Source organism: Morone saxatilis, unplaced genomic scaffold, assembly GCF_004916995.1.
Source record: "Morone saxatilis isolate NCDOM2014 unplaced genomic scaffold, NCSU_SB_2.0 Contig15, whole genome shotgun sequence".
NCBI lineage: Eukaryota > Metazoa > Chordata > Actinopteri > Moronidae > Morone > Morone saxatilis.
Genome location: NW_023339707.1, coordinates 25209179 through 25223292, shown reverse-complemented (window position 1 = coordinate 25223292; position 14114 = coordinate 25209179). Strand labels below are relative to the sequence as shown.

At 45.2% G+C, this 14114-nt stretch overlaps 3 protein-coding genes across 3 annotated transcripts in view; 1 reads left to right on the top strand and 2 right to left on the bottom strand.

Annotated features, from left to right (window-relative positions):
- Positions 1-685: 685 nt before the first annotated feature.
- Positions 686-2286, top strand: gpr182 (G protein-coupled receptor 182; the record flags this gene model as incomplete). The annotated part of the gene is given in 1 exon segment (XM_035656614.1): positions 686-2286. A coding segment is annotated over 1 exon segment (1086 nt). The 3' UTR covers positions 1777-2286.
- A 407-nt stretch (positions 2287-2693) lies between these two features.
- LOC118324332 (zinc finger and BTB domain-containing protein 39) lies at positions 2694-9347 on the bottom strand. Its single transcript, XM_035656615.1, is given in 5 exon segments — positions 2694-5178; positions 5181-5274; positions 6199-6561; positions 7235-8521; positions 9315-9347. Coding segments are annotated over 4 exon segments (2598 nt in total). The 5' UTR covers positions 8486-8521; positions 9315-9347; the 3' UTR covers positions 2694-4288.
- Positions 9348-10763: 1416 nt separating this feature from the next.
- Positions 10764-14114, bottom strand: part of agap2 (ArfGAP with GTPase domain, ankyrin repeat and PH domain 2) — a gene marked incomplete in the record, with an annotated part of 25145 nt that continues 21794 nt past the window's right edge. Inside the window, 1 exon segment of the mRNA XM_035657512.1 lies at positions 10764-12118. Within this exon segment, the coding sequence (XP_035513405.1) occupies positions 11912-12118 (207 nt within the window).

Genomic DNA, 14114 nt, shown 5'->3' with positions numbered 1-14114 from the left:
GGAAGTGAGTTTGGTGACATATGACTCAGAGTTACAACGGTCGGTCAAATGTGCAGAAATAGTTTGGTGATTAGAAAGGTGAAAAATATTTTTAGACATTTTCTTGCAATGAAATCGAAGGAGGAAGTGAAAATGGTAAAAATAGTTAAATAGCATAGAAATAGGAACTTATTAGTTTGACAAACAACTGGGGCTACATTAACTGTTTGTGATTGCAACGTCGTAACTTCCTGAAGCGACTGGCTGAAGACTCCAGGCTACATTATCTGCTGGTAGCATAGCACGCAAAGTCCCCAAACCAAACTGCCGGTAGTCGCGTTGCATTGTGAGTAAAGTAGGTGCCAGGTTTTGACAATGAAGGAGAATATGTGGAATAAAAAAGATGATATCTGTGGTTCAGCTGCAGTGTGGAGTTGTCTTTGTGCCATAAAAACCAGCAGTTCTAACTTTAATTATAAACCGATAGAAACATCTCTACTCTCCGAACTGCACATTGTAGGCTGTGAAACGGCTTTCTAACAACCTGTTGTTTAATATCCACCTCATTTCAACCCAGCACGTCTGCCACCCTCCTCCTCCTCCCGCCTTTCTGTTATGTAACGTCTGAAAACATAATCAGATTAACCCCAAAGTAAACCTGAACTCTGTCCAGATATGAAACAGTTTTTCCTCTGCTTCTCACTCCAGACCATGAGCGCCCACGAGCACAACCACTCATTAGACTACTTCAATGGCACGCCGTGGTTTGTCTACGAGTGCACCATCGAACTGGATTCGAACTACCGGCGCATCGCCCTCTTCCTGCTCTACCTATTCGTCTTCATGGTGGGCCTGCTGGAGAACATGCTGGTCCTCTGGGTCAACTGGCGCCGACGCCACACGGCCAACGGGGTTCTCTTCTGCATCATCAACGTGACGCTGTCGGACCTGATGGTGATTGTGATCCTGCCTTTCTTCATGATGGAGGTGACCATGGACAAGGTTTGGCTGTGGGGCCGCTTCCTCTGCAAGGTCACCAACCTCATCTACGTGGTCAACTTCTACAGCAGCTCCTTCTTCCTGGCCTTCATGACCCTGGAGCGCTACCTGTCCCTGACCAGACCCTCGTTCCCGGCCTTCTTCCCCGTGGTGGGCCGGCGTCGCTGGGTGCTCTGCGGAGGCCTGTGGATGTTCTCCTTGTTCCTGGCTTTGATGGAGAATGTCCACGTGGATCTTCTAGAGTGGGACGAGCCAGGCTGCTACATGATGCCCGAGTACAACTACATCGAATGGTTTGTGTCTGTGTCTTTCCTCTGCCTGCTCTTCCAGTTCCTGGGCCCCGCTGCCGTCATCATCACCTGCAACGTGCTGATCGCTCGTGCGGTTAAAACTGCGCCGGATGTGCAGGGCCGGCGGGACGTGTGGCTGGTGCACGTGTACTCCCTGGTGTTTGTCTTGTGCTGGCTGCCCTACCACATGATCATGTTCCTGATGATCATAGACGACCTGGACTCTTTCCTCTTCAGCTGCAACACAGTGGAGGTCCTGTACTTCTCCTTCAGCGTGGTGCAGGGTCTGTCTCTCTTCCACTGCGTCGCCAACCCAATCCTCTACAACTTCCTCAGCAAGAGCTTCCGCAGCAACCTGATCAACACTGTGGTGAACTACGTACCCAGAGAGGGGACAGCGGACCAGGCGGGACCTGGGACCCAGCCCGGCGCTCCCAATGGAGGCGACCCGGGGAAGCAACGCAAGTTAAGTAACGCCAGCACCAGCCAGTCTGACATCGGCTCATAAGAGAGAGAAACTGAGCTAGGAAGAGTTTGGCAGAACTGAATCCAGTCGTGGTGCTTCATAGATTGTGCAACGTATCATCTCACAGACTCAATGCGCCGTTTGTTACATAACAGACGGGCTCACCAGCACCTTCCTCTAATAATCCACTTCCTGTTTTTTTTTAGCATATATCTGATCAGTTTTAAACGAAGGAAGGCAGGAAATCTTTGATGTTTTTTTTCCCCTCAAAGCAGCTCAACTCCCACAGGAACTCCCAGCAACCTCTAACACGATGGCACCGGGGAATAATGGCACTTCTCCAGGAATGTGTGTAAACATCTGTGCTGTCCAGTGCCAGAGATAAGAGCAGTCCTCAGAACGCAAATATGATAATGTAACTGAATAGACGAGTGTTTTATTTCATCATAAATCTAATCACAAATGCTTACTCATCAGTTTCTGGATGCTGCCTGGCCTACGTGTGCTGTAACATGGTCCCCTGTGCAAATGCAATAAAACTTTTTCATCAAACACTGTTTGTATCCATTTAAGATGGAGAGTTATCACAGAGTCGAGCAATGAAAAAGCTCGTGTTTGGAAGCTTATTGTGTTCATTTAGAGACACTCTGCTGTTCTTGCACTTCAGCTATCTCTCCTCTGTTGATCTTTATTACAGTTACTTCCATTTCTGTCACCATCTGGAATGTGTCAACAGTTTGAAGTGATAAGAGGGCAGAAAAAGGAAAAAGAGACACAGATGGTACAATAGCAGGAAGAGACCGGGCTTTAAAAGGGCAAAGGTCACGAGCCCCTGGAAGCAGGAGGATCACAGTCCTGCAAGTTCATCACTGAAATTCTGATGATGGATGGACTTTGTGGCGCAGGACACTTTAAAAGGTCATCCAAAACAGAGAAATCATTTAGGGCTGATAACAGTCTTCCTAGAAGCATTTATTATTTTCAAAAACAAGATTTTAAAAAAGGCCAACATTCATAGACAGCTTTAGAAACAGATAATGAAATGTATAAAGGCATAAAAATAATAAATAGTTGCACTGTCGTCATAAATATGAGGTAAGACAAACATTTTTTACACAGAAATGTGATGGGCACTTAAATATCATGTTTATACAGCGCCACACGCTCTGAACCAGTGAACGCAGCATGTGACTGATGGCATATTATTCAGAAAGATACCGCTTCAACATTAAAAACATGGTTTTTTTTTATGTCTCAATGAGAAATAAAATGCACTCTTTTATGTGGCTGGTCCCGTTGTATCCGTGGAGCCAAAAGACATAAAAAATCTTGGTGTGTGAAAAATAGTGACTGCAGATATAGGAAAATAATTTCTATGCTACAATGAGGTGCTACTTTAATAACAGTGTAATTATCAATCACGGACATAAAAACCTATCCTGGTAGTTGTAGAGATACAGAGCTTGTCTTCTTCCACTGACACAGAACAGGATACAGCGCCACCAAGTGGCTTCTTTTTCTCTTAGTTCAGAGAGCTTAAACAGGCTGACTGAGTGAACGGCATCTGACAGATAATACATCCACTACCACCTAAGAGTCTAAGTCTATTACAGAGCCGACACCATTCACCCGTTAGAAAAGTCGTCTGCAACAATTCTGATCATCGATTTAAGTCGTTTATGGAGTAAAAATGCCGACGTTGTCTGTTTTATAGGGTTGTAAACTGAGTACCTTCTGGTTCTTTTTAAAGATTTTAAAATCACCTTAGACTCAAGCAGAGTTGGGAACAAAGTAACAAAGTACAAATACTTAAAAGTAGTTTTTCTTAAGAAGTATTTATTTTTCTGACTCCCTATTTTTACACTGATATCTGTACTTTCTCCTCCTTACAGTTTCAAATCAGGCTGGTTGGTTTCATGCATTAGAGGGGAATTATGATAAGAGCTGCACTTTATAGTAAAAACATCATATTGATCATTATTTGACACATATGATTTATGATTAGTAGGAATTAATTATTAAATTATTTAATTAATTATTAAAATCTTGATCATGTGACATTATCTGTACCAAACAAACATCTTTGAGTTTTGGAGAAGTTTTATAGACCAGAGCGCATCTGCAGCATTACTACAGTATTTCATTATAAAGCTTTTTATAATGTTTATCACATTTTAACTTTAACAAAACATTACAGCTTCTGTGATTTGGATATTGCACTTGTCCATATTGGGATTCTGATAATATTTTGATTAATTATGCAGCCCTATTAATGAGCTTCAGGGAAACCAAGAGAGTACTTTTATACTTTGAGTCCATTTCAGAGCCTGAACTTTTTCACTTTTACTTTACTCAGTATCTGTACTACCACTCGAGTGAAGAATGTCTGGAGTCAAGGCCATTGTGAATAAACGATTAATCGATTGATCAGAAAATGAATTAGTATAATAAATACTTATTTGCAGCCCTAGTCTAAAATGTTCAGTATGTGGTCCACGACAACCAGACACGCAGGAGGTGTCAGAGCGAGGGTACGGGGTCCGAGGAGAGCCGGTCAGGCGTCCACAGCAGGCAGCGGTTCTTTCGAGTGATCATTGTACATGAAGGTCTGCTCGATGTTGAAGTCCGGGGGCAGGTGGTCCTTGTGGAGCTCCATGTGCGACGACACCAGCTTCAGCGTGGAGAAGTAGAGGCCGCAGACGGTGCAGCGGTACATGAGAGCGCCGGCGTGCGTCTTCAGGTGGCAGATCATGGTGGAGCGGCCCCTGAAGAAGCGCAGGCAGACCTTGCACTGGTAGGGCTTCTCCCCGGTGTGGATGCGGAGGTGATAGGTGAACTCCCCCGAGTGGGCGAAGCGTTTGCCGCAGTAGCGACACCGGTACCATTTCCCACGCACGCCCCCCGCTCCGGCTGCCCCATCCTGCCCTGAACTCCCGTTGGTCAGGACCCCAGAGGGCAGGCTGTGTACTGACCCTTGAAAATACTTATCCGGTATGCCGAAGCCCATCCCCAGACCCAGACCCAGGTTGCTCATTTTAACGAGGCCGCCGACCTCCCGCGGAGAGGAGGAGGAGCAGGAAGACGGAGGGCACTCCAGAGACTGGTCAGCTTTACGTTTGCCCAGCCAGCCCTGACCTCCGACCCCTCCCGCCCCCCCCAGGGACTCGCTTGGTGTGCAGCTGAGGTGGTACTGAAAGCCCGACGGAGGAGCGGAAGTCTGAGGGCACAGGAAAGCAATGCAACCCTCCACCCCCGCCAATCCGCCTCCGACCTCCATCTGCCCCGGCTCGGAACGCCCTGAGCGCCGACCCGCTCCCTCCGTCTTCGCCGCCGCCGGTCTCACGCATGTGCGGCCATATGTCTGGTCTAGCAGGGAGCGCTCGACAGAGCAGCGCGCCACAGTGCGGGGCAGGTGGAAAGACGGGCAGGATGAGTGGGCGAGGCGTGCAACACCAGGGAGCACAGGGAGAGCTGGGGAGGTGAGCCACCGCCGCAAGCTCAGGCTCCTGGAAACACACTGCCCAGCGGTGTCTTAACCGGCTGCGAAAGGAATGAAGACACATGACATAAATGTGGGAATCTCATGAGAGCAGCGGGTGAACAGTTGGTTCAAAATGAATTCCATATTCTCGTTTTCTGTCCGTGTTGCCGTCAGATGTCTCTCTGTGAAATCAGTTCTCTGGCGTTAATTATCCAAACAACAGACGCCTGAACACACTGTAGGTTTCCTTTTACATCACATTCATTCTTTATTTGCTCTCAGTGGGTCAAATGAAGAAGTACAGAAGAACATTTACTGCGGCCCGCTCAGTGGTCAGACTGAACAGGTTTAAACTGTCGGTCTGTTGTGTGTTCAGCTGATGTTCAATAGTGCTAATCCTACACCAAACAAGCTTTAAAAATAGCTTTGCTGCCTGTTAATCCCAACTTGTTAGAGGCATTATTGTGCACTCCACACTGAAACTGTGCCTTTTTTTTTAAAATCTGTGCAAATGTTGATGCTTTAAGCTTCCAGTTTATTTTAACTCTTTCTTTGGTTCTTATTCAGCTGCAGAGGGATCTGTGTCTCTTTCTGCCCTCTCAGTTGTCAGTCTGGTTGAACTATTGTACAACTACTATCTTTCTGCAAAGCCATCATACAAAATAACTTTCAACAACCTGAAAGCATGAGACTAGTCCTCTCAGCCATCATCTTTAGTGGCCAGTGAGATCGTCAGAAAATATTATATATCTCTATATTTTTGTTTATTTTACTCTTTATCTTATTTTATTGTTTTATTATTGGATATTGTATTCTATTTAATTATCTGTACTTTTATTGGCCTCCATTTATTCCGTTTCCATTGTGCTGAATTGTTTTTATCCTGCCACTACTTCTACACAGTCAGCATATAAAGCTGACCTGAGATTATGATTTAATAATAAACTGCCATCAAAAAACCCACCTGTCAAACGTGCACTCACCTGGAAGTCCTTGTTGAGGGTTTTGGTGCACACGGCGCACTGCAGCTCGGCGCTCAGGCCCTGGCCGCCGCTGTTGGTCAGCGCTCCCTGTGGTATTGTGTAACTGGAGGCGGTCTGGCGGTGGTGGCGCAGCAGTTTGTTCTGGCTGCAGAACTGCAGGTGGCACATGTCGCAGGTGAAGAGCTGCACCCCGACGTGGGAGAGGGTGTGGTTGACGCCGGCGCCTCGGTCCTGGAACGAGGCGCCGCACACTCTGCAGAGCCCGAGCTCCGTCAGGTGGGTCTCTGCGTGTCTTCTGATGGCGGCCGGGTCTGCTGGGAGAGGCGCTGTGCAGGCTTTACATGACAGCATGTTCCCCGTCACCTGGAGGAGCGAATATAGACAGAGTCTGTCAGTGTGGCTGCTGTGGGACGATGTTAGTGCTCCCCTGCTGGTTTCCTTGGTGTCCTGTCCTTTAACTCTCACTTTAACTTTTCTCCTCAATGACAGCAAATCTGATCTAAAATCATTACTGGCTAGTGTTAAATATACGTTATATTATAATAATGCAGTTGAATGATTCTGACAGTGTACCTCGTTCTGGAATCTACAGTACAATGAACCCAGTTTCATTAACTAATAGAAGTTCATGGTTATATTAGCCAGTACATGTTACTGGCTAATATAACAGTGTGTATTAGATTGTAATGTGCATAGAATAACAGAATTATACACTTGTATTTGTTTTGATATCGGCGTTATATATCGGCCATCAGCAGCCCCACTGTTTGAATATCGGTCGAAGGTTCCTTCTGTTGTGTGGACATCAGATATGTTAGTGCTGACTAATCGTAATGTTTTGCGCAAAACTTTCCTGCCTTTCTCTGTTTTATATCATATTTTTGAATATCTTTGAGTGTTACACTGACCAAACGTTGGACTGGGATGGATGTTTTTCACTATTTCCCGACTTTTACAGACAATTCAATTATCAGCAGATGAATCGATAATGAAAACGATCATTAGTTTAAGTCCCACTGATTAACACAACCTTTACCTGGCTGCTGGAGTTCCCTCCCTCTCCATTGTCCACACACACGAGGTCGTCTTCATCCTCCTCCTCCTCATCTCCCTCCTCCATGAAGGTCTCGTCGTCGCTCAGCTCGATGATCTCGCCCGCCAGCTGTCTCCATTGCTCCTCCTCCGTTCCCTCCATCTCTCCGTTCCCTTGCAGAGCCTCCCTCTCCTCCTCCACCTCTCCCTCCTCCACCTCTCCAAACATCAGCCTGCCGTCCCTCTGGACGTCCACCATGCCGCCCTCCACGGATCCCACCTGCAGGCTGCCCAGAGGCTCCCCTGAGGACGACGTGGGGTCGCAGGCCTCGGCCCCGAGCTGAGCCGAGGAGTCTGGGAAGGAGCAGGACTCAGACGGTGCAGCGTCGCTGCTCTGAGGCAGAGAGCTTCCCGCGCTCTCAGGGATCATTCGTCTGTCTCTGTCAGCCTCCTCACAGCTGCCTCCTGCCTCCTCTTCCTCCAGGCCCTGCTCAGTCTTCAGCTGGAGCACCGGCCCCGGAGGCAGCACGCCGGCACACTGACTGGAATGGGTGCCGTGTCCTCCTGCTGGTTGATGATCTGCTGCCATCTGCCCGTAGCCGATGTGAGACTGGACGTCTTCTGCCTTCAGGTCCAGAGACAGAGCCCCGGCGTGAGCTTCGCGCCCGGCCCTGGCTGTCCTGGCCTGGAAGAGCGGTGAGGGGGCAGCAGCCGGGGTCGGGGCAGCAGGCGAAGACAGAGAGGAGCAGGAGGCGGCGGAGGAACACACGGACGACGCAGACACAGAAGCCACTGTGGACGCAGCGGCGGCGGCGGCGACCATGCTGGAGTCCAGGGCGAGGTCTCCAGAACCGCCTTCTTTACAGTTTGCAGACACAGACGCCTGCAGGTCGGGGAAGGTAGCGTGACAGGCCCTCACCAGCTCGCTGACGCCCAGCCTCTCGGCCAGCTCATACAGCACGCCGACGTCTATGAGATCGGTCAGGATCTCCCCCGTGTACACGAACGTCAGCACCTTCTCGAAGTTGGCCGGGGAGATGAACTCCAGGGAGAAGGCAGCGGAGGACGAGGCCGGAGCCCGGGCGAACAGGTTGCGGAAGTACGTCCCGGCGCAGGCCAGCACGGCACGGTGCGCCGCGAACGTGCGGTTGCCAACTTGCAGGAAGACATCACAGTATCGGCGCGACTGCCGGCAGCGGTTGAGCTCAGCGAGAAGGCTGGCAGCGTGGCCGGGACCCTGCAGCCGGATCCTCATCCCTGCTGCTGCAGCTCCTGGTGCGCTACAGTCGGACTGCAGGAGGAGAGAGGAAGACGGTCAGAGCAGAACAGATATAAAATATAAAATATAAGATAAAATAATAATAGACTTATAATTGACCTTTAGTTGACTGTCACTAAGGCTGCAACTAGCAAGAGTTCATTTTAATTTAAGTTGAATTGTCTGATAGTGAAAAATGTCACAATTCCCCAATTTCATCATTTTTGGGTGTTTTTCTTTGTAATTCTCGTTTTATTTAAAATAAATTCACATATCCATCAAACATTTTTACAGTCTGAACTGATTTTAAGAAAGAAATTGAAGATATTAAGGATTATATGTGTATGTTTTTCAGTATACTCTCACATATCTTGCTCCAGTTGCACCTTTAGACACATATTTACATCCTTTCATACACTCTCAGATGCTCATTTAAAATGTTCCTACATAAACAAACAACCAATGTGAAGTTTTCAACGATTTTAAAAACCAAAGATAATAAATGAAATGACAGTGAAGTTGCACAGACAGCTGTCTCACTGGATCTAAGTGTATCTAAGAGCTTTCCTGTGAGCTGCATTGTTCATTAACTACCAACAACCTGAGATCAGACAACACCTCAATCCCACCAGTGACAAAGAAAAACAAATGTTTGATCAGTCGCTGCTGTCAGTTTTAAACATTCATTCACATTTTAACCTGCAGCAGCCGCCCCCCCCCTCCCACAGACAGTCCAGACACCTGATGTTCAACTCTGACCCCCAACAGCTACACACACATTTATTTTACACAGATAAAACCAGCCCCCCCTCCCTCTGTGACTCACCCATTTAAAAGGCGTCTGCAGGTTGCTGCTGGGGGGGGGACGAGCTCTCCTCCTCTTTTATTGATTGCTCTCAGAGGGACTGCACGTTTCGCACACAGAATAATATCTACCCGTCGCATTTTCTGATACGTATGTCCAAACAAGGCTGCCTCCACTGCGCACGCCCCGCAGGCTGCACCGAGGCATCTATAACCAGGCTGTGAAAAATACATTACCTAAGAATCTTATTACATGAGCATAATATGAGATTATAATAGTTATTAGTTAATTGGGAATTGTTGTTATTTAGAACATTCCCAGTCTCTTCTTTTAGGTGTTATAATTCCAGCTGAATTCAATATTTCTTGTCTTGAAATATCTCCAATTCATAAACCATTGCCAAGTATCATTTACCATATAATTTACTGAAGCGCGTTATGTATTCACTTGTAAATTTTATTTTTTGTTTGTTCTGGACTAATTATTTCGAATTTTCTTGATGTTTTTTTGTTTTTCTGACAATTTATTTGCCTGAGTGTTAGAAGAGGCATTTGAAACAATAGACACATTATTCGCTTTATTGAGAGTCTGATTTTAACAGAAACAAACATGAGTCGGACTTTTTAGTTCAAGTCAAGTTTCCTTTGAATTCTGGTTTACAGACCCTGGAGGACGAGTCCCTGTCATTTAAGTCATATAGATGGTATAGTATCATTAGTGAGTGGTCGACTCTACGCAGAACCTAGGTAAGATAGGTGAATGATGGGTCAATGATGATGCGGCAGCGGATTCAACCATCGGTCCATGGGTCACTGCCATCCACTGCAGGTTGGAGGTTCTCAGAGGGAGTATCTCGATAATTCCTAAAAATTATTCAGAAAAACAAACCAAAAAATAAATTACTCAGTAACTGTTCACTTTTTTTCAAGTGAATGCAATACGCTTCTGTATAATTTATCTTTACATTATCCGGTCCAGTGTGTCACATTGAGGAGGATCTGAATATAATATTCATAGGTGTGTTTTCTATATATATATATATATATATATATAATATATGTTTTCTGTTACCTTAGAATGAGACATTTTTATCTCCCTGGATCACTTTCATGTTGAACTGCCATGTTTCTACAAACACTGGCTGTATAGATCCTTTAGCCTTTTTTTTTTGCGAGTTTTGCAACCACTGTAGTTCGAGGTCGTCCAATACAGACGCCAGTAGTGTTCAGTTAGTTGCAGTCTGCAACTTCACCACTAGATGCCACTAAACATTTTCCCAACATTAGCTAACTTAAGATAATGGCTATATATATGTGTGTGTATAGGTTTTATCTTTTAACCATCTTTCAAATGTCGTTGCCTTTTCAACATATACGAGCCTAGCATGTAGCATATCTAAGTATGGGAAAGGAGGAAGGAGGTTTTGGACACAAAGAGAAAATAAAACACAACCAATGATCGTAATAATGCTAATTAAAAAAAGTTTATTTATTTCCGGTAACCATTTCTTTTGAATCATGAAGGATTCACACAACCCACAAAGTGTCAGAAGTAACAATGACTATCTGCAACTCTTCATACTTCACTGTAAACTCATGGGATAGACCTACACAACAGTAATATGAATGTGAATAATGTCTTTATGCCGTCATCTGGCCATCCCCAAATAAACCTTTTAAACAATGGCCACATGTGTACATACGTAAATGCGTTTGTTTACCGATCTACACCTTTATGTAGAAGAATACGAAATTATAAGAGACAATGAAAAAAAACTAACGCGACATATTGTCAAAACTACCAGTAGAAATCATTTACAAAATTGAATCTTTGATCTTTCAGTTGTGTCTTTGTTACAGTTTAACATTAAGTATGTAGTATAGTTACATTTACAGTATAATAAAACGCCATATCTTTGACCTGTGAGAGTTAACACTGACATATTTCATAATCCAAACCATTCATTTTTCTAGTCTAAGCAGGATTATTTCAGCGGGATTCGTCACTGAAAAAAGTTTATATCGTCAAAACTGACCTTTATACTGCTGCGACAGGCACACACAACTAACAACATGACATACTGTAGGTTTTATTCGTAAAGCCTAAAAGGAAAAATAATTGCCATTTTGGTCCAGTCACAACTAATTGGAATAAAAGCAGCACCCTCTTGATGTATTGATTCTCTCACAGCTGAGACCATACAGTCATCCCACACTCTGAAACTCTTGTTGCTTTTTTTTTCTCGTCATCATAGCTGGATTATTGCACTTCTCCTGGAGGAAGTGAAAACAGAAGCAGTCGGAGCGTCTGCTCTAAAATTACAGAAGACGGCTACAAAGTTCTACTTGAGTCATTTTAAAATGAGGTCAACAACAACACAGTATTTCAGCAATATATGTCATCAACAAATTGAATGAATATTGCTTTTAAGTTGTTTGATATGTTGTTCAGTCTTCAGAAACTATTTTATTTTATTTTTTTAAATCCTAATACTATGATAAAGTCCTGTCACCCTCTCCAAAGTCCTGCTGTGTCCATGTTTTAAAAGGTTCACTAAACAATAAGCATCCTCCAGCGCGGCCCCCCAGCTCCTCCGTAGGTAGCGGCCTTGGCTCGCGCTATGTCAACCGCTTCCTGGAGCTGGTTCGGCCCAGGCTGGCAGTGCTGGACCGGCGGGCGAGGACGGGCGTGGCAGTGGGCGGGGACGTCTCGTTGGGACAGCCGTGTTGGAGTAAAATATCAATGCAGCCTTTGCTCCCTGTTTTTCTGGCCAGCTTCATGGCCGTCTGCCCTTGGTTGTCTTTTGCTTTCACATCGATTCCGTACTGTGGGGAGAGAAGATATTCATATTATTTACAAGTTAAAGCAGCATCTTTATTATTATTATTAGTCATTTCTACTACTGTAGTTGTTACTGTTGCTTTTGTTGTTGCTGTACATCTCTGTCTCTCTCTTTCTCTCTAACTCCAACCGGTCAAGGCAGACGTCTGCTCGAGGTTTTCTGCCTCTTAAAAGGAGGTTTTTCCTTGCCGCTGCCACCAAGTGCTTGCTCGTGGTGGGAACTGTTGGGTCTCTGTAAATAATTTTATAAGGAGTACGGTCTAGACCTGCTCTATTTGAAAAGTGTCCAGAGATAACTTCTGTTATGGTTTGATGATACAGATAAATTGAATTGATCTGAACTTAGAGTTGAGTTGTAACTTATCTCTGTGGTGCAACCCCTTTTATTTTAGTAATGCATAATTCACAACTTATTAATCATCTACATTATAACTATGCTAAGTTTGAACTTGCACTCAGCTGATGCAACAGGCTGCTGGTCCAAAATACACCCACCTTCACATTGGTGCTTGTACTGTAACTAATATGGCCACAAGTTGTGAAGACACACAGATGCTGACTCATTACAGTGATTCTCATCTGCTGACCTGTATTTAATAAGATGTAGTCTCAGACATAATTATTCTATAATTGTCTATACTGTAGATTGGCAGAATAGTGTAGAATATGAAACCTATGACCTAAATGGAGCAGAACCTTAATTAGGTAACACCTGTGTTTACCCTACTATTTCATGTCAAAATGGCTGCTGTGAAAAAGGTAGTTGTGAATAACGCTGCACGTTCTGATTAAAACATTGTACAACCTACCTTGAACTGCACAATGGTTTAAATGGAGTCCCTTTCTGATGCCTTTCTAATTAGTTGGGTACTGTCTATCTACTCTTTATCTCTCTGTAAGCACATTCCACCAGCTACTGAGTCAGACTGGTGGCCTTTATGTTGCAGGTCATGTTGGAGCAAATGCAAGGCCTGATGCACCTTGAACTGTCAGGCTGCAATGACTTCACTGAGGCCGGCCTGTGGTCCAGTCTGAATGCCCGGCTAACTTCCCTCAGTGTCAGTGACTGCATCAATGTGGCGGATGACGCCATCGCTGCTATCTCACAGCTCCTGCCCAACCTATCAGAGTTGAGCCTGCAGGCCTACCACGTCACTGACACGGCCATGGCCTATTTCACAGCCAAACAGGTAGGATGTCAAAACAACAGAAACCAGCTTGGTACCTCGTACACACCTTCTTTCTCATTGTGGATCTCAAGTGATGTTCTGTTTCTTTTAAGTATTTGAAGTGGCCACGTTCAATACAGATGCACAAGGTTTTCTCTGGTTATTGATTTAGGTATTGAGCCTGTATACAAAAAAAGTTTTGAATTGCTTTATTTTGAGATTTTGACAAATAACAGTAGTGAGTGCATAGATTGTGAACGGTGCCACATGTGCAGCATATTCAGAATTATCTTCCACCCGCAGGGCTACACCACCCACACTCTTCGGCTTCACTCCTGCTGGGAGATCACCAATCACGGTGTGGTCAACATGGTGCACAGCCTCCCCAACCTGACCGCCCTCAGCTTGTCTGGCTGCTCAAAGATCACTGACGATGGCGTGGAGCTGGTTGCTGAGAACCTGCGTAAGCTCCGCAGCCTGGACTTGTCCTGGTGCCCTCGGATCACTGACATGGCCCTGGAATACATTGCCTGTGACCTGCATAAACTGGAAGAACTGGTGCTGGACAGGTCAGTGTGTCTGTGATTCTGTGCTTTCATCATTTTGAAAAGCAGATAGAGACGTAGAAGCAGCAGAGGTGGGTAGAGGAGCCTTAACTGTACTCAAGTCAACATAAAGTACAGTCCATTTACCATTTACCATTAAAAAAAAAAAATCCGGTGAAAATAGTAATTGCCTATATGAAAGGCAGAATAAGCCATAATTTATTTGGGCATTTTACACATACATATACACGTGTATATATATATAT